The 19,369-nt window shown below is 44.1% G+C and overlaps 2 protein-coding genes across 3 annotated transcripts in view; both read left to right on the top strand.

Moving 5' to 3' along the window:
- kl-3 (dynein heavy chain 8, axonemal kl-3) overlaps nucleotides 1-19,369 on the top strand; it is a 654,155-nt gene that overhangs the window by 102,079 nt on the left and 532,707 nt on the right. The window lies entirely within an intron of this gene.
- Nucleotides 1,639-2,988, top strand: LOC138929166 (uncharacterized). Its single transcript, XM_070288403.1, has 2 exons — nucleotides 1,639-1,702; nucleotides 1,945-2,988. The coding sequence occupies exon 2, from the start codon at nucleotides 1,958-1,960 to the stop codon at nucleotides 2,858-2,860; it is 903 nt and encodes a 300-aa protein (XP_070144504.1). The 5' UTR covers nucleotides 1,639-1,702; nucleotides 1,945-1,957; the 3' UTR covers nucleotides 2,861-2,988.

The following is a 19,369-nucleotide window of genomic DNA, read 5'->3' as shown; positions in this document are numbered from 1 at the left end:
TATAGTTCTTGCATGGCTAGGCAAGCCAGCATGCACCTGGACGACATTCGTGGCCAACAGGGTCGCAAAGATCGAACAGCGCACCAACGAAAGCAAATGGGGCCATGTACGATCCGAAGACAATCCAGCTGATCTGGCAAGCCGAGGCGTCTCGCCCCAAGAGCTTAAGGACAGCACACTTTGGTGGCACGGGCCGGCTTGGCTGCCACTCAAGCAGGAGCAGTGGCCGAGTGAACCACTGGTTAATCCGGAAACCGAGATGGAGCAACGGCCTATCAAATGTCACAGTGCCACAGTGCCGCCAGCAGTGGATATCCTAGAGCGTTTTTCAACCTTCGACAGGGCGCTGCGGGTTCTAGCATACGTGATCCGTTTTGCGAAAAATTGCAAAAAGGAAGACATACCCCCATCGGCAGCACTCACTTCGGCGGAGTTGTCCGACGTGCAAGAGCGATTAATCGTGTTCACTCAAAAGAACGAGTTCCCCGTCGAATATAAGGCTTTAAGTAACAAGCAGCAAATTCCATCCTCAAGTACAATTTCTAACTTAAACCCCTTTCTTGACAGAAAGGGGGTCTTGAGAGCAAGCGGCCGTTTACAAGCATCTGACATGCTCAGTTATGATGAAAAACATCCTATCACCATCCCAGCGCGATGTAGGTTCGCGAAACTACAAGCCCTGTTTACCCATCGCATATCCTTGCATGGGGGGAATCAGTTAATGGTGAGACTGATTCGGTCTAAATTCTGGATTCCTAAGCTTCAGAGGTTGGTGAAACACACAATCCACTCGTGCCGAGTTTGTGTCATCCACAAGAAGAACCTGCAGAGGCAGTTGATGGGGGATTTACCCCGGGCGAGATCCTCTTTCTCCAGGCCATTCACTCATACAGGCATGGATTTCGCGGGGCCATTTGACATCAAGAGTTATGTCGGTCGAGGCTGCAAAGTCACAAAGGGGTACGTCTGCGTTTTTGTTTGCTTTAGTACCAGGGCCATCCATCTCGAAGCGACGTCCGACTTGACGACAGAGAAATTTTTAGCTGCCTTCTCTCGTTTTTCTGCTCGCCGTGGGTGTCCACAACATGTCTACTCTGACAACGGGAAAACGTTCGTCGGAGCCTCCACGTCCTTATCCAGAGACTTTATGGAATCAACCAGAACACTGATCCTCTCCAAACACAGCCTTCAGAACTTGGACTGGCATTTCAACCCTCCTGGCGCGCCTCACATGGGAGGGCTCTGGGAGGCGGGTGTGAAAAGTTTCAAGGCTCACTTCTACAAGTACACAGCAGCAGGGAAGTACACCTTCGAAGAACTGGCTACCCTCCTTGCGAAAATTGAGGCCTGTTTAAACTCCAGGCCTATTTCACCAATGTCCGAAGATCCCACTGACCTTGTGGCTCTTAGCCCCGGACATTTTCTAATTGGTGGACCACTTCTTGCGGTATCGGAGCCTCTGATTGAGGAAAATCCTATTTCCATCATCAATCGGTGGCGGAGGTTGAAGGCCCTGCATCAGCAGTTCTGTGTGCGTTGGAAGGAGGAATATCTGAAGGAGCTCCACAAAAGGAACAAATGGAAGTTCCCATCACGAGATCTCCAAGCGGGAGACATGGTTGTGATCAAGGAGGAGAGCTTGCCAGCCAACGAATGGCGGCTTGGGCGTATCCAGTTGGTATGTCCGGGCGCCGACGGCAAGGTCAGAGTTGCAGACGTGCTTACAGCACGGGGCGTCATCCGACGGCCAGTGGCGAAAATGATTCGCCTCCCAATGGACGGCCCCATTGACCACAGTGACTCCTCAATAGAGTAATCCTTCCAATTGACATGTACTAGTCCTAAGTTGTGTCATCCAACGTCGTCGTTCCGTCCACGTGTCTTGTTCATCCTCATCCATAACACTTCATTATCATATTTATCCATCTCTCTTTTTTAATTTAGATCCGTGTACACAATGGCTCCAACGACCCACCAAAATCCTCGTCGCTCATCCGGGAGCAATGTATACAGATGTCGAGTCTGCAGGGGAGTCCACGCACTGAGGGTTTGCCGACGGTTTCTCCAACTGCCGGCTGTGAAGCGGCTCCGCGCGGTACTCATTAACAAGTACTGCGCAAACTGTCTGGCACACGAGCACTCCGGTCGGTCGTGCCGCAGTACAGCGAGGTGTCATATATGCCATGAGGCTCATCACACGCTGCTACACATCCACACTGGGCAGCCTCGCTCTTCGCGACCCCGACAAAGGCGCAACCCACCCTCGGATTCTCGGCCTCAGCGTCAATCACAGCAGCGCCATCAGGCGCCTGTATCCGGATCTCGGCGGCCCGCCACGCCAATGGATATGTCTCCATCCCGCAGCCGGTCGTGCACGCCTATCCTGGCGCGCACAAGTGTTAGCATCCTCCCGACCGCGTCCGTGCTAATCGGATCCGACCAAAAGCGGTTTGATGTCCGAGCCCTGGTGGATCCGTGCTGTCCTGTGAGTCGCATCCACATCTCCCTGGTTAAAGCCCTTAATCTGGCCATCACGGGCATTGGCGACCAACGGGTGTGCACCACCGAGATGCGCTCCAAGGCCTCCAAGATGAGCAAGCAGCTTCTGATGCTAGTGGACGAGCAGATGCAGACACGAACGCCGGGGCAACCGCTGGACCCGAAGGTGCAGGACATGTTTCAGAATGTCACATTGGCGGATGACCGGTGGTTCCACCCATCGCTAGTGTCGGTTGTGCTGGGAGCGGACGTTTACGCTGACCTGATGCTGCCGGGTATCCTCCCGGGTCAGGACGGCTTGCCGATGGCACAAAATACGACGCTGGGATGGATCCTTTCCGGACGATGCTCCCTCTCGTAGATCGCAAGCATTCCTCTTGCGCGGGGGGGGGGGAGAATGTTCAAGCTGAACAAGGGGCAATGTCGCCAGGGGAGCATCTCTGGGAACAAAATGTACCTGTCGCCATGTTGGTTGTACTGCTCTCTTTTTTTATTACTCTGAAAATAAACTCCAAAGAAGACGGATCGTCCTCCTCATCAGCATATCGAACTCTGCCATCTTTTATTGGGAATTTTCTGGACTTGTACTTGCCACGGCCCCCGACAGCTTCAGATATCAATTATGGCCAACGCTTCTTGCGTCTTCAAATGTTAGTTTATCGAGATAATCTTTCGCAACCACAGAGTACAGGCTCTCTTCCGCACAAACTCAACAGTTTGGATGTCCATCAGACATTAACTTAGCAGGCTATTCCTTAATACATCAACTAGAGTACACGCTCTCTTCCGCTCAAGTTCAATCGTCTGGCTACCACACGCACATACCACAGTACCGGACTCTTGCCGCACCTTAGCGACGCTTCACACCATCATTCAAACTTAGTCCCTGTGTATGGCACCACCTGCAACCATCTCAATTCAGATTTCCTGCTTTGATTCTATTGTACTTACGAGTGCCTCAGTCGGCGATCTCTCGTACTCACCTGCACCTACCTCAACAGGCAACGCACTGCTCGTGGGCATACTTAAAAGTTCGCTTACCTGACAGATATCTCAAAACATATCGGCCACCATCAAGCTTTTCTATAAACTCTGTTTGGTGCCGTTCTTCATTTTCATTTTCCATCTTCATTTCTTTATCTCTTTCTTTCTTTTCTCTCTCATTCGTAACAATATCAATTTCCAATTTATCCATTTTAAATTAATCTTGCCTTTGTGCTCTTCCTTCCATAATTTTACCGAACCGGCATAACGTAACTTTAAATTTCTTTCTCTATACTTTTCTCTATGTCATGTGGTGGTATCAAGCCCAAAGATGGGTCCGATTGGCATTTCTTAAGGGCTTGCATTGGTTGCACTATTAACTGTGCAGTTCACCGTAAATTGCAGCCCGCCAAGAGCATCTTGCCATCACCTCTGCGGTCCTGGTATCCAGCCAGATGACTACTTTACTCTTTACTTTACTACTCATCATCATAGCGAACTCTATTTTCTTTTACTGGGAATCCTCTGGAACCGCACTGCCACGGCCCCCGACAGCTTCATTTTTGGTCCTTCGAGCCGGATATTCCAGCGCTTTTTGCCAAGATAAGTACGGTGCCGAAATTCCCACCATATATGTATGTACATACTTGCATATATATGTAGATATATTGCTGCATCCAATTTATTTAAAACTCTACCAACTTGTGCAGTAGTATATATATATGTATATGCATGTGTTTACATAGCTTTTATTTGCATACGCATTTGTGTACATTGCCGATCTATGAACATACATATGTACATACATATCGACGCATTTTCGCGAAAGTATCGTATGTCGATAAATCCAATTTTACAGGAGAAGCTTTTTTGTGCTTTAATCTCTTAGGAAGCACTATAGAAAAGACAAAATTGAAACTGAATTTTTATCGGAACTATAGGGGTTTCAGTTATAATATTTCACAGGGTAGTGAGACATTAGGTGCCTAACAATTTTGCATTAAAATCTCAATTTCGAAAAAAAGCGACATACGATACTTTCGCGAAAATGCGTCGATATGTTCATTACTTTTGGGTCACAACTCGGCGGCATTTAAAACAGAGAAAAACACATCCCATCCACAATAAATATATGTACATTTTTTTTATCCACTGCACAATAACAAAACAAGGAAAAAAAGGGATAAATAAAGTTATCTCCCTCCTCTAGCTGGCCGATCATACGTGCATACGTACATACATACATATATGCACATATCCATACTAATTGCTGGACCGGCAATTGCATACACATTTATGTACATTGCCGATCTATGAACATACAAGTTAACTATGGTCAGCCGGACCAGAGTCGTTGACCACAGTCAACGTCATTATGAAGCTCCGGCCAAACTGCTGACACAGCGTCTGGCCGGAAGCTCGTGCATAGCCGGCAAGCTCTGCCATTGCAGAGGCCGCTATGAGTCCACTTATTGTTAGCTCTTAAGTTCAGTTCTGATTTTATATTCATACAATAAAGAGCTGCTGCTCAATTTATCATACTCCGACTACCGTCGTTAAAGATTTATCATTTGAAAACTTTCTGAGTCTCTAGGCCAGTAGTTAAAGAAGGGTAGTCCCCCTTCCAACGTAATCTTCATAACTTGTTTGGGAGATTCGTCAGCCAACCGGCTAGTGACTATCGCAGCGGACACGCCCCCTGCGCCCAGTGGATCATCTGCTGTAACCTACCTTGGAGAAACCTAGGCCAACCGGCCTACAACATAGCGGCGAATATCATCACCCGCTCCTCGATCTATATCTGCAACTGCGAGGGACCGTTCACAGCGAGCTCTCCTTGACACACACAATCGAAACAACGGATATGCCCCTGAATTGCTTCCAAAACCAGATAACTCTGGAGGAGGCACGCTTTCCGTCAAAACGCAGCTTCGTTCTCTTTGGAAACAAGAGACGGCACGCGATTAACTTCTCCTGCAAAGAGTCATTAATTGATGAACTCGCAGACACAATCGTTCCTAAGGGCGTAAACGCCATTCATTGTGACTTGCACACGCTGGCAATGATTCAGGACGAGTTGGTTCGGCAATTTCCAGCCACCAAATTTTGGCACTGCAAAAACCGTGTAACGGATATTTTTGCAGTTCCTGAGAGACGGGAAATCCTCACCGTCGAGCACAATAGGGCCCACAGATCGGCCCAAGAAAATGTTAAGCAGGTACTCTCCGAGTACTACTTTCCAAAGATGGCCAAGTTAGCTACCGAAATCGTAGCGAGCTGCAAAACATGTGCGAAAGCCAAGTACGATAGGCACCCCAAGAAACATGAGCTAGGCGAGACTCCGATCCCCTCTCATGTGGGAGAATTGCTCCATATCGATATTTTTTCCACAGACAAAAAATACTTTCTCACTTGCATTGACAAGTTTTCGAAGTTCGCAGTTGTGCAACATGTACACTCCAGGACAATCGAAGATCTTAAACCAGCCATACTACAGATCATGAACTTTTTCCCTAAGGCTAGGGTAGTCTATTGCGATAACGAACCTTCGTTAAATTCACATACTATCTCAACCATGCTCGACAACCATTTTGGCGTCAGCATTGCAAATGCACCGCCACTCCATAGCGCCTCAAACGGGCAAGTGGAGCGCTTTCATAGCACCCTCTTGGAGCTCGCTCGATGCTTAAAAATCGACAAGGGGATAACTGATACTGTGGAGATTATTCTATTGGCAACCACCAAATACAATAAGTCAATTCACTCTGTCGTTGACAAACGACCGGTCGACATCGTGCAAGAGCACCCAGATGACCCACAGACGGAAGTTCGGAATAAGATCATTAAGGCGCAAAACACGCTCCGAACCAGGGAAAATGCCTCCAGACAATGCAGAACATTCGAAGTCGGCGAAAAGGTATTGGTAAAGTCCAACAGAAGGCTAGGAAATAAACTCACACCCTTGTGTGAGGAGAGAGCCGTAGAAGCGGACCTGGGGACCACGGTCCTCATTAAGGGGAGGGTGGTCCACAAGGACAATCTTAAATGATGCTACCAACAATGTCCTTTATGTTTTTTATTCATTAGTTTATAGTACTTTCAAGCCACTTGGCGCACACCCTTTTTTTACTATTATATTTGTAGCCATTGGCATAGTTTGTTTTAAGTTCATTTTATTGGTGGTGGGAAAAACCTCTTTAAGCATAAAATAGCTAAAGTTTAAATTCACAGGATCGGACCAACACTTTGCATACTCCTGTCCTTGGCGTCGGCCCACATTACTGATTACTCACAGGCCAGGTACATCCCCATCGTGGATGGCGAAATCCTAGTATGGGAGGAGTTCGCTTATGTCACACATACAGCAAACCTCTCAGAGTATGGGCGCGTGATAGAGGAGACAAACAACATGATCGACATGTTTCCGCTATCCCATATGAAGAAGCTTCTGAGCGTGGACACCGCCCACCTCCAGGATTTATTAGAATCTTTGGGCGTTCATCACAGAGTAGCTAGGAGCTTGGATTTCTTAGGATCAATGCTGAAGGTCGTAGCAGGTACACCGGATGCCGGTGACCTAGAGAAAATCAGATTTTCTGAAATGAAGTTAGCCGAGTCAAACAATAGACAGATTGAAATAAACACTAAAGTCCAAAACCAAATTAACCAACTTACCCACACCGTCAATTCAATATTGAGATCAGCTAAAAATTCACAAGTAGACACTGGACATTTATATGAGACACTGCTTGCTAGAAACCGCATGTTGATGACGGAATTACAAAATTTAATGCTTGCAATAACCCTAGCCAAAATTAATATTGTTAGTCCGAACATTTTAGATCACGAAGACTTAAAATCAGTTTGGCTTGAGGAACCCACCGACACACCCATAGGGGATCTTTTGTCCGTCTCGTCTGTAAAAATTCTACAGTCCGTTAACGTTTTACATTTCATCATTAAATTCCCCAAAGTTAAACTATCCTGCAAAAAGATCACAGTTTTTCCAGTTGCCCATGGTGGGACAATGCTGCAGATAATAGACAACGTCATAGCCGAATGCAGTGGAGGAATCCACGCCATTAAAAACTGCTCCGTATCACCGGGAGCCGCATTCTGCCGCCTTGCTTCAGAGAGTACGTGCGCCAGAGAACTGCACGCTGGTGGGGTGGCACACTGCCGAATACAAGAGAGTGACCTGCACCCTATAACCTATGTGGACGAAGGGATTGTAATCATCAATGACAGGTCTGCCAAAGTGCGAGTGGACAACGGCACAGAAACATGGACTCACGGTACACACCTCATCACCTTTGAGAAACAAGCCACGATAAATGACACGCTCTTCATCAACCACGATAACACCCAGAAGAGAGCTCCGGGGACAGCAAGTCTTCCCCTATTGAACATCACCGCCACCCAGGATGTCCTCAGTCTCCCGTATCTTCACCGCTTGAGTGAACGAAACTTGGAGTTCATCAAGGAGTTCAGAGAAGAGATCGACAACAACCAAACACGTCTCGCAACAACTATTGCAGGAGCAATATGCTGCGCACTCATCTGCATCGGGCTCGCTTGTAGGCATTTCATTAAGGCAAGGAAATCCGCAGGTCAGATTAGGCAGGTCATCGCCGAATTAAAGACGGCCGAGGGCGGCCTTAACTTAGAGGGGGAGTAGTTAACTATGGTCAGCCGGACCAGAGTCGTTGACCACAGTCAACGTCATTATGAAGCTCCGGCCAAACTGCTGACACAGCGTCTGGCCGGAAGCTCGTGCATAGCCGGCAAGCTCTGCCATTGCAGAGGCCGCTATGAGTCCACTTATTGTTAGCTCTTAAGTTCAGTTCTGATTTTATATTCATACAATAAAGAGCTGCTGCTCAATTTATCATACTCCGACTACCGTCGTTAAAGATTTATCATTTGAAAACTTTCTGAGTCTCTAGGCCAGTAGTTAAAGAAGGGTAGTCCCCCTTCCAACGTAATCTTCATAACTTGTTTGGGAGATTCGTCAGCCAACCGGCTAGTGACTATCGCAGCGGACACGCCCCCTGCGCCCAGTGGATCATCTGCTGTAACCTACCTTGGAGAAACCTAGGCCAACCGGCCTACAACATAGCGGCGAATATCATCACCCGCTCCTCGATCTATATCTGCAACTGCGAGGGACCGTCTGAGGGATCTCTATTGCCGCCGGCAACACACAGTTGAGAATTAACATTTTTATTAATTTACATATGTACATACATATGTTCATTACCTTTGGGTCACAAATCTGCGGCATTTAAAGGGGAGAAAAACACATCCTATCCACAATAAATATATGTACATATGTATTTTCCATCCACTGCACAACAACAAAAAAAAGATAAATAAAGTTAACCCCCTCCTCCAGCTGGCCGATCATACGTGCATACATATGCACATATCCATACAAATTGCTGGACCGGCAATTGAGCATCAGCAGCTAACAGCGTCGCTGCACCCGAACACAAACGAAGTGAAACAAACATAATTCAAAACAAATTAGCGTTTTTTTTGTAATAGTTTTGATTTGTTTATTCTGTGTAAATACATATGTATGTAGGTACTGGCCGCCAAGGTTGCGACACTATTACCATACGCGGTTTAGTCTGTTAACGAGCCGTTCACACTTGGGTGCTTTTTTTTTCATATTTTCTTGGGTTTTTTTTTGGGTTTCAAAGAAATCATAATCTTGGAACACGGACGTGTTTACTTTTACTCCGCAATAAATCCATTTTATAAATCGAAATAATCGTCAAAATCTCATAACTTTGATTTTTTCCTGCAAAACAAACATAGTTCTGCAGCGATTATATCGAAGTAAACAATAATTTGCACTATTTACATTGTTTTTTAACAACTAAAAAGCTTGTTAAACGCTGTGCATTTTGTTATTGTCGTACGAATCGAACATAGAACATTTACATCGAACCGAAGCAAACCGCTTGTGCACTCGCCTACACATAAACACATACACAAAAACATAAAACACAAAGCGCGCGCACAAAACACTCAAAACAACAACACAATGAGTTCGATGGCAAAGCGATCCAGGAAGGAGACTCAGCTCGACCAGGACGGATCCCGGCCCTCAGATGCCCAGTTGCTGCAAAAATTCGATCTGAAATTCGCTGACCTAAAGGAGTGTTTGACTGGCTTCCTGGAGAAGAAACTTCAACCGATGACCGAGAAATACGACCAGCTATACCAGCTGGTGGCCAAACTGGAGAACGAGGTGAGAGAGATGGGCGCGTTGAAGCAGCGGGTCTCGGAGCTGGAGAAGAAGCTAGCGGATACCCAAAGCGATAAACGCGTCGAGGCGCTCGAGGCCAGGCTAGTGGCAACTTGCAATGCGCAGGCAGAGGCAGAAATCGCATGCGACTTGCGCTGGCATGGAGTCCCACAAACGGATGGGGAGAACCTGAGGGCACTTTTCCACGCACTCTGCTTCTCACTTGAGCTAACTCCTCCGCCCAAAATACGAAATATTTTTCGCGTGCGACCAAAACAACCCGCACATTCTATAGTTGATCCGATCATAATTATAAAGTTGGACCACGTGAGCGATAAAGCGATGCTCTTACGTGCAGTGGCTGCATTCCGGCGAAATAATAAAACGCACCTAAGCTTAAAGCTTATAGGCCTAGACTCGCCAGCGTTTATCTACATAAACGAGCAGCTGACGAAACCGAAATATGAAATATTCAAACGAGCAATGCATCTCAAACGGATAAAGCGCTTATCAGCTGTTTTCACTCGGCAAGGGGAGATATTCGTGAAGGAACGAGTAGGTGCAGAGGCTAGGTGCTTGCAGAGCTTTGGCGATCTGGATCATCTGGAGTTGGAGATGGGGCTCGGTAATGAGTCCCTTATAGGGTCTTCCCACACAGCATTAAAGCGCATTTAGCATCCGTTGAACAAATGCTCCATAAGGTTTTGCCGTTCCGAATTTTCCCAAATGGCCCGGCGTTAGTTCAGCATTAAAATCTAACCACGGTTTGTTTGGCGATAGTTAGGCGATAGTTCTTCGGTGCAACTCTGATTCTTCTTCTTAATTTGACCAACACTACGAAAGTGTATACACACTTGGCGAGAAACAAATGAGATATGGAATTTAAAACGTGGCGCCAAAGCTACAAGCATGCCTAAAATAGATGTTGGCGTTTTTTCTGTATATTCTTACCCCAATATGTCCCCAATTGTTACTATTTAATATAAACCGCCTACCTCTACCTTATTTTAAAGTTTTTGGATGCCTATACCACCTATAGACACTCTTCGGGGAATTTGCTCTTTGTTAGAGAAAAATCATTAGAAAAACTAAAATTCCTTGTCATTTAATTCATTTAAATTTATTGCGGATAAATTCTGACGCAATCTGTCCCTTTTGCTGTTGTACAACAGCCAAAATAGTTGGTAAATGCTCCATTTCAAATTTGCAACTGCCAATTCGACAGCCTTTGTTTACGTTTTAATGAGCCACAGCTGATCGATCAGCTGTTCGGATGCTAAATGCTCTTTAATGTTGTGTGGGAACACGAGTTTCACATTTGTGAAAAATCCCAAACGTTCCTCACAAATGCGCTGTGTGGGAAGACAGTATTACTTTAGAAGTTTCAAGTGTTGGAGCTTTACAAAATAGTTCTTTTCGCGCCTAAACGTAGTTTAAAATGCATTTTTTATTTAAAAAGTTTAGTAATATTTAAAAACAGTCGCTGTAATAGGAAGCTTATATTTATTGTGGGAGTCTTTAAATTTAGAATAATTCTTGATAAAATGCTAATAATTTTAAAATTTATTAATATAACATGGAAGACAACATAAATCAAAATAGTCAAAATAACCGCGCGTTACTGCGCATTCTTGGAAAGCAGAGATCTGGTCTAAAAATCTGTCATATAAATGCTCAAAGCCTGACTAAAAAAATTGAAGAATTTAGGTATCTCTTTATCGACTCAGAAATAGATGTTATATGTATATCTGAAACATGGTTTGTCCCGAATATTTGTGATGTCTTAGTTGAATGTGATGGCTTTAACTTGTATCGTTCTGATCGTGAAAGTCATGGTGGAGGGGTTGCAATGTATGTGAACAAAAAATTGAAGTCAAAATTTGTATGTAAACATCCTGCTTGTAGTTCTGTGGAATATTTATTTGTAGAAATTAAATATAAGTTACAACAGACTGCAAAAATGCTGATTGGGTGCGCCTATCGGCCTAATTGTCGGACCAACTATGATAACATTACAAGTATCCTAGCTGATTTGTCAACAAAATATGCAGATGTTATTCTTGCAGGTGACTTTAATAGTGATTTAATAAGATAATCACATCTTACAAATAATTTGGAGTCGCTAGGGTTAAATGTAGTAAACACTACTTCCCCTACGCATTTTTGCAACACTTGCAGCTCCTTACTAGATGTGTTCTTTGTGACTAATACTGACAAAGTAGCTTTATATGACCAGCTAATCGTCCCGTCTTTTTCGAAACATGACCTCATCTTTTTAACATACGCAATTGACCTTCTATATCATGACAATACCATAGTCTTTAGGGACTTTAGAAATATAAATTATGAACATTTAAATGAAACCTTTAACTGCTGTAATTGGGATGGCCTATATTTACTCGCAGAAGTTGACGATCAAGTAAAGTACTTTCAGGATAATATACTTAACTTGTATAACAGCTGCGTTCCGGTTCGTAGAAAAATAATTCGTGCAACGGAGAAACCATGGTTTCATAATGGCATTCGGAATGCGATCAATGAACGCGACAAAGCTTTCAAAAAGTGGAAGAGGTATAGGACATCACATGAATATAGGAAATTTAGTTTGTTGAGACAATCTGTAACTAAGCTCATTGACATTGCTAAAAGCAGCTACTTTTCACGTAAATTTGAAAGAACATCTTCTACTCAAGAAACATGGAAAACAATAAAAAGTTTGGGAATAGGAAAATCCAAAGGGAGGGTGGAACAGGACATAGATGTGAATGAACTAAATAAACAATTTATAAAATGCTCAGTACCTGAAGTTCTTGACAATCAATACTTACAACTTGCACCTGAAATCGTCTGTGATAATAGGTTTGTGACTGTTAATCAATATGATATTCTACAGACTATACTTGACATTAAGAGTGATGCGACTGGACTTGACGACATTAATCCGAAATTTATCAAAATTTTGTTACCTAGGATTCTGCCTTATTTAACTTATATATTAAATAAAGCATTAACAACCTCGACTTTTCCTGACTGCTGGAAAATGGCAAAGATTATTCCGATTCCAAAATCAAATACTGACTACAGACCTATATCGATCCTGCCGTACCTTTCTAAAATATTAGAAAATATAATGGCAAAACAAATAAATAAATTTCTCACTGACAATGAAATGCTAAATAATAATCAGTCTGGATTTAGGAAAGGTCGAAGCTGTACTACAGCTATATTAAAGATTACTGACGACATAAGGAAACAAATGGACGATAACAATGTCACATTTTTAGTTTTACTGGACTATAGCAAGGCTTTTGACACTGTAAACCATAATATTCTATGTTCAAAGTTACGTAATATGTTCCATTTTTCAAAAACTTCTGTTAAGCTTGTGTCTTCGTACTTAAATAATCGTCGTCAATCAGTTGTTCTATCTAATGTATCGTCGGAATTTGGAAATGTCACTCGTGGTGTCCCCCAAGGTTCAGTACTTGGTCCACTGTTGTTTACACTGTATGCTAATGACCTACCATCTGTGTTGTCAGAATGTAATGTGCATCTGTATGCCGATGATGTCCAAATGTATGTGAGTCGTCCTTTAAATAGAATAAGTGAATGTATTGATGTATGTATCCGTGAACTAGCTCGAGTAAATGAATGGGCAATCAAAAATGGACTAGGCATTAACCCAAATAAATCTAAGTGCCTCGTAATAAGCAGGAAAAAAATAAAGCTAGACAATATCGAACCTCTTCACATTAATAACAGTCCATTAGAGTATGTCGAAAAGGCCGTAAATCTTGGATTTACATTCAACAGGACTCTTACATGGAACGATCACATTGCAAAGGCAATAGGAAAAGTATTTGGAATGCTGAGAGCATTGTCTGTGACTAAGGGTTGCCTGCCTATAAATGTTCGTATGTTAGTAGCAAAAACATGTTTAGTCCCGTGTTTATTTTATGGTTTGGAAGTTTTTAAAATTGTGACTCGATTAGCCAAAATAAAATAAAAATAGTATATAATAGCATCGCAAGATATATATTTAATTTGGCACGAATGGAACATGTGTCGGGTTATGCCTATAAAATTTTTGACGTAGAACTTAGCGGATGGATAAAGATAAGAATATTGACATTTCTTCACAAATTAATATATAAGAAAGAACCAGCATACCTATTTGAAAAATTTACATTTACTGCGTCTAGAAGACTAAACAATCTAATTTGTATAAGGCCCAGATCCCTGACATCCGAAAGACAATTTTTTATTAATGCTATTAGATTATGGAATCAGCTACCCAACAACATTAAAAATATTAGCAATGCTACGCAATTCAAGGAAAAGGTACTCTCACAGTTTAAATAAGTCTCATAAATTAAATTAAATTACAGCGACTTAGGAATAGGATTAGGATTAAATTAAATGAACTACAAAATATACTAAATAATAATAATAATAATAAACTTTAAATTGTTAGATTAAGAATATCATATGCACAAATTTTGTTTAGGTTTAAGCTTTATGACAGAATGTACTGTAACCTTTTGTGACTAGCGCTAGTGCTGGAACAAACATCGATGTTTATTCGATACAATCGATGTTTCTAAAAAATCGTCCAAAATCGATGTTTACTCGTTAAACATCGATTAGTTTTAACTGTCACTTGAAAACCGAGCAAGAAGGCAAAATTGGCATACTAGATCAAAAAACTGGTTTTTTTTTTCAAGCCGGAATGCCGAGCAGGCAGCAATTGCTTTGGAGTTTAAGCTTTATTAGTATTTATTTATCCAAACACTCCAGCGATGAGCAGCCAACACCATTTCCTAAATAATATCAAATAAAATTAGGCAGAACAAAATAGATTTCCTCTTTTTAAAAACATCGATTATTAATCGATGTTTTTTATGAAAGTACTCACAAACATCGATGTAAGCAAACATCGATGTTTTTCCAGCACTAACTAGCGCTCTAATTTATAAGTTTTAAACTTGTAGCGTTAGGAAGGCAAAAAAAAACAAAACAAAAAAAAAAAAAAAAAAAAAAAAAATTGTGTACGAATTTCGAATAATTAATTCTACACAATTATTTTTCCCCTCTTCGTACCCAAATCGATAAAAACCTTTTTCGACTATTGTTTTTATTTTGTAATTCCTTTGAAAGCGATAGCATTCTTTTTCGATTAATTTTGTTTTTCGCGTTATCCAGCGCCCCCATATTAAGTTGAATCGAGTACATCCTTGTCAACGCGTCATCCAGCGTTCCCGTATTAATTGGCAATCGATAGCATTTTTTCGATTAATTTGTTCTACGCGTTATCCAGCGCCCCCATATCTTTTAAACCGAGTACATCCGTGCCAGTGCGTTATCCAGCGCCCCCATATCTTACAAATCGAGTACATCCGTGTCAACGCGCCATACAGCGTCCCCGTATCCCTCAAATCGATAACCACAATTTATTTACGCTTATCCAGCGTCCCTGCACTTATTCCAAATCGATAAATATAATTTTTTCGATTAACTCTGTTTTCCTGCACTTATCCAGCGTCCCCGTATCCCTCAAATCGATAACCATAAATTGTGAACGCTTTATCCAGCGTCCCTGTATTGATTTAAAATCGATAACATCCTTTTCGAGTATTATTTGTTTATTTACGCTTATCCAGCGTCCCTGCACCTATTCCAAATCGATAAATATAATTTTTTTCGATTAACTCTGTTTTCCTGCGCTTATCCAGCGTCCCCGTATCCCTCAAATCGATAACCATAAATTGTGAACGCTTTATCCAGCGTCCCTGTATTGATTTAAAATCGATAACATCCTTTTCGAGTATTATTTGTTTATTTACGCTTATCCAGCGTCCCTGCACCTATTCCAAATCGATAAATATAATTTTTTTCGATTAACTCTGTTTTCCTGCGCTTATCCAGCGGCCCCAACAAGAGTTTAACATGGAAAACGGCGACAGTGAGGAACCAAAACCCCTTCTGACCGTTTCTACAGCGGAGGCGTCTTCCAGAGGCAGGGCAACGAGTGAATCCTCTGTGCCTTCCGAAAGCGAAAATCCCTCTCGAAGCAAAAGCCCATTAGCAACCACCACTCCACGTAAATCTACGAGCACGTCGCTCGAAGTTCCACCGCCTGCACCATCCACAAAGGCCGCGAAATCAGTCGTGTCTTCCCAGGTCACTAGAGCAACTGAAAGAAGGGCTCAAGCTGAGGGAGACAAGGCCTTGGTGAAATTCATGACCATAACCGATAGGATGGGTCAGTTCGAAGCCAGATTCAACACCCCGACTGACCAAGGTCCGTCCATCCACACGAGTAGGGTTCGACTCGAGCAGATCAGGGCCCTCTGGGACAAGGTGGAAAGGGAGTACGAGACGTGCTCCGAAGTACTGGCCAGTGTAAACTGCAAGGACTCAATAACAGTCATGCAATCCAAGTATGACTACTGTTATACCGTTTACGAGCGGTGCGCAGCAAACCTCAATGAGATCATTGAAGATTCACGCGCGCCACAGTCTGTTCAGTCCTCCAATCGGACGCCGTCTCAGGGCGGATGTCGCCTTATGGCAGCTATATGAAATAGTGCCCCAAATCATTTGAAACTTGGTAGGTCATCATAAAAGCTTAAAAAATGTATACAAACCAAATTTCAGATCAATAGGTTTAAAATTAGAGTTAATGCCAAAAAAACGCGAAAAAAACCATAGTGCATTCCTTCGATCTCCAATTTGGACGTTCCTTGACGGACATTGCCATTGATTGCATTCGTGGAGTTCCACCGTGCACTAAACTGCTGCGCTTTAGTCTTGAGGTGTTGCCATCGACGTAAGATCGGCTAGGCTTCGCCCTTGAACTCGGGCTCAGCGGTGGAAAGCAACGGAAAGGGACGTTAGAGCATCGGCGAGAGGAATCATCGCCTATTGGATGAACCTGCGTTGTAAAAGATTCGACTCTGTTCGCCTTTACATGGGAGATCGGCCCCGTAAGCACCCATCCGAAAATAGTCTCTTGGCCTAGAAGAGAGCCGCAAATACTTCTTCGGGTGCCATTCAACATTACCGACGGTAAAATGTCGGCACCGATTAGGACGTCCAGTTGCGAACTCTCATAGAACGTCGGGTCTGCCCACTGGAGAGCGGGCAGGTCTCTCAAGGAATTCCGAGAGATTGGATGGGAGGGCAATTTGCCCGCTAATTCCGGAAGGACATAAGCTTCGGTGTCTAATTGGAGACCCGACTTCGTAGGAGAACGAATTTGGAAATGGCATAGCCTAGTCGACTTCGCGGAAACCGACTGGTTTAGACCAGAGACTTCGGCCTGGATGTTGCGGAATGGCAACTTCATACGGTTGAAAAGCCGTTCGGAATTGAACGTCGCCTCGGATCCCGAGTCGATTAAAGCTCGTGCTCGGTAGGTCTTGCCCAAATGGCACAAGTCAATCATCGCCGTGCCCAGAAGAACGGCTGTAGTGCCAGAGGCGAAATAGTTTTGCACTGTTAAAGTGCTTGTGGATGCATTAGGGCTGGAGGGTCTCGAAGATTGTGTAGGATGCGAGGAGCTGGAGGAACTCGAAGATTGTGTAGGATGCGAGGAGCTGGAGGAACTCATATTTTCGGAACTCGCAGTGCGGTGAAGCAGCGTATGATGCCTTCCTCTACACGTGAAACAACTGTGAGTGCTCGTGCAGTCACGAAGCTGATGGCCTCGCGCGAAACAGTTTAGACAGAGTTGCTTCTTTTGGATATAGCCGGAACGCGCGTCGGCCGACATTTGGAGAAAGCGCGGTCACATCCTTATTGGATGGTTCTCCCTGGAGCATAAGTCGCACCCTCTCTGTTTGGTGCTGACTTTTGTCTCAAAGATTTGGAACTTCTTAGGGACTGCTTGCGTCGGCTTCATATCCTCTATAGCCTCTAGTGTGCGATATCTTTCGCTTAGGAAGGTGTTCATCTCTTCCAAAGCCGGAATGTCGGATTTCGACGTCAGGGACTGTTCCCATAGAGAAAGGGTAACTTTCGGCAGCTTGCTTGCGCACAGGAACACCAGCAGACAATCCCAGTTGTCTGTGGATATTTGGGAATGTGCTAGCGCTGTCAAACACCCCTGAATCGTGGACTGCAACTCTTTTAGCGCATGACCAGATTCTTGGGAGATGGAACTCAAGTTGAACAGAAGCTTGAGTTGGCTGTTGACTAGAAGTCGTTTGTTTTGGAAACGGTCTTGAAGCGCTTCCCACGCAGAGGCGAACCCGTCATTTGTGAGCGGGGATTTGGAGACGATGGCTTTCGCCTCGGCGCTCGTCTTCGTGAGAAGATGGAAGAGCTTCTCGACCGGTGTCAGCCTGGGGTTGTTGACATATACTGCCGTGAATAGGTCCCGGAAAGTGGGCCATCGAAGGTAGTCCCCGTCGAAGACTTCTGTATCGCAGGGAGGTAAGCGGCAACCGGAGGAAATTATTGGCTGGGATGGTGGTTGCACGGCTTGAGGCGTGGCACTGTCAATTGTCGCACTAATCTCTGCTGAACATGACTCATACACCGAATAGCAATAGTCATATTTGTTCTGCAGCACGGGCAACCTTTCGAGGCATCTTTCTTGGGCAATCAGATCGGAGCAGATGTCGTACGCCGTCTCTACCTTGTCCCATAAGGCTCGCACTTGTTGTAGGCGGACTTGTAGCAGATGCAGGGACAGGGAAGCTTGACCCGGAGTATTGATCTTTGCTTCAAAAATGCTCACACGATCGCTGGCGGCTATAAATTTGCGCAACGACACGGTTACGGCCGTTGGCGGTTCGACCGTTGGCTGTTCGGCCGTTGGTTATTCAGCGGATGCCATTTTGTGGCTGCTAGAGCGTGTGACCCTCAGGAATTCCGGTTTTGAAAGAGAGGGTGACTCTGACTTTATGGCAAGCGAAGAGTCGCTAGAGGCTTTTGCCACCGGCCGAGAGATGACTATTCGTGGAGCGTTTGACGGACTTGTCGATCGACGATCTGCCCCTTTGGAAGGGGAAGCCGAACTTCTGATCCTCGGAGTAGAGGACCTGGGTGCTGACTGGGCTCGAATGGGCCGCGGAGAGGATGGGTTCGACTTAGCTGGGGAGGAGATTCCATTTTTATCTCCCTCTACGGGCATACTCAGCTATGCCCTATGAAAAGAGAAGGCCTGCCCCCAGCAAAAAAAAAAGCGAGTGCCAGGAAAAGGAACGAAAAATCCTTAATCGCTGTGGAAAACCCTGCGGAAAGGCAGGAGCTCGCAGAAAAAAAAAACGACAGGAAAATAAAATAGCCAAATCTAGCTATGATCACTCGCTAGCAAAACGAGGGAACTGAGCTGTCAGTGATGGATCTACGAAACGCGTGCGGATAATAGAATATAGCGAAAAAAGAAGCTAGATCTAGCTACAAACTAGCCTCGGAAATTGTTGCAAATTCTTAGCCACTTACTCAAAATTACAAATCACCCGCCAAAACTAGCTGGAAAACGGTTATAAATTTGGCGGAATAGGCTAATAACTTTCGGGAATTATATGGGTTTTTCTTTTGTTTTTTTGGAACTCACAAAAGGATCGTAAAGAACTACGTGGAAAGAAATTCACAAAATAGCTGAAAAAATAGCTAAAGGAG

This window comes from Drosophila kikkawai, chromosome X, assembly GCF_030179895.1.
Source record: "Drosophila kikkawai strain 14028-0561.14 chromosome X, DkikHiC1v2, whole genome shotgun sequence".
NCBI lineage: Eukaryota > Metazoa > Arthropoda > Insecta > Diptera > Drosophilidae > Drosophila > Drosophila kikkawai.
This window is presented reverse-complemented; position numbering and strand designations above follow the sequence as displayed.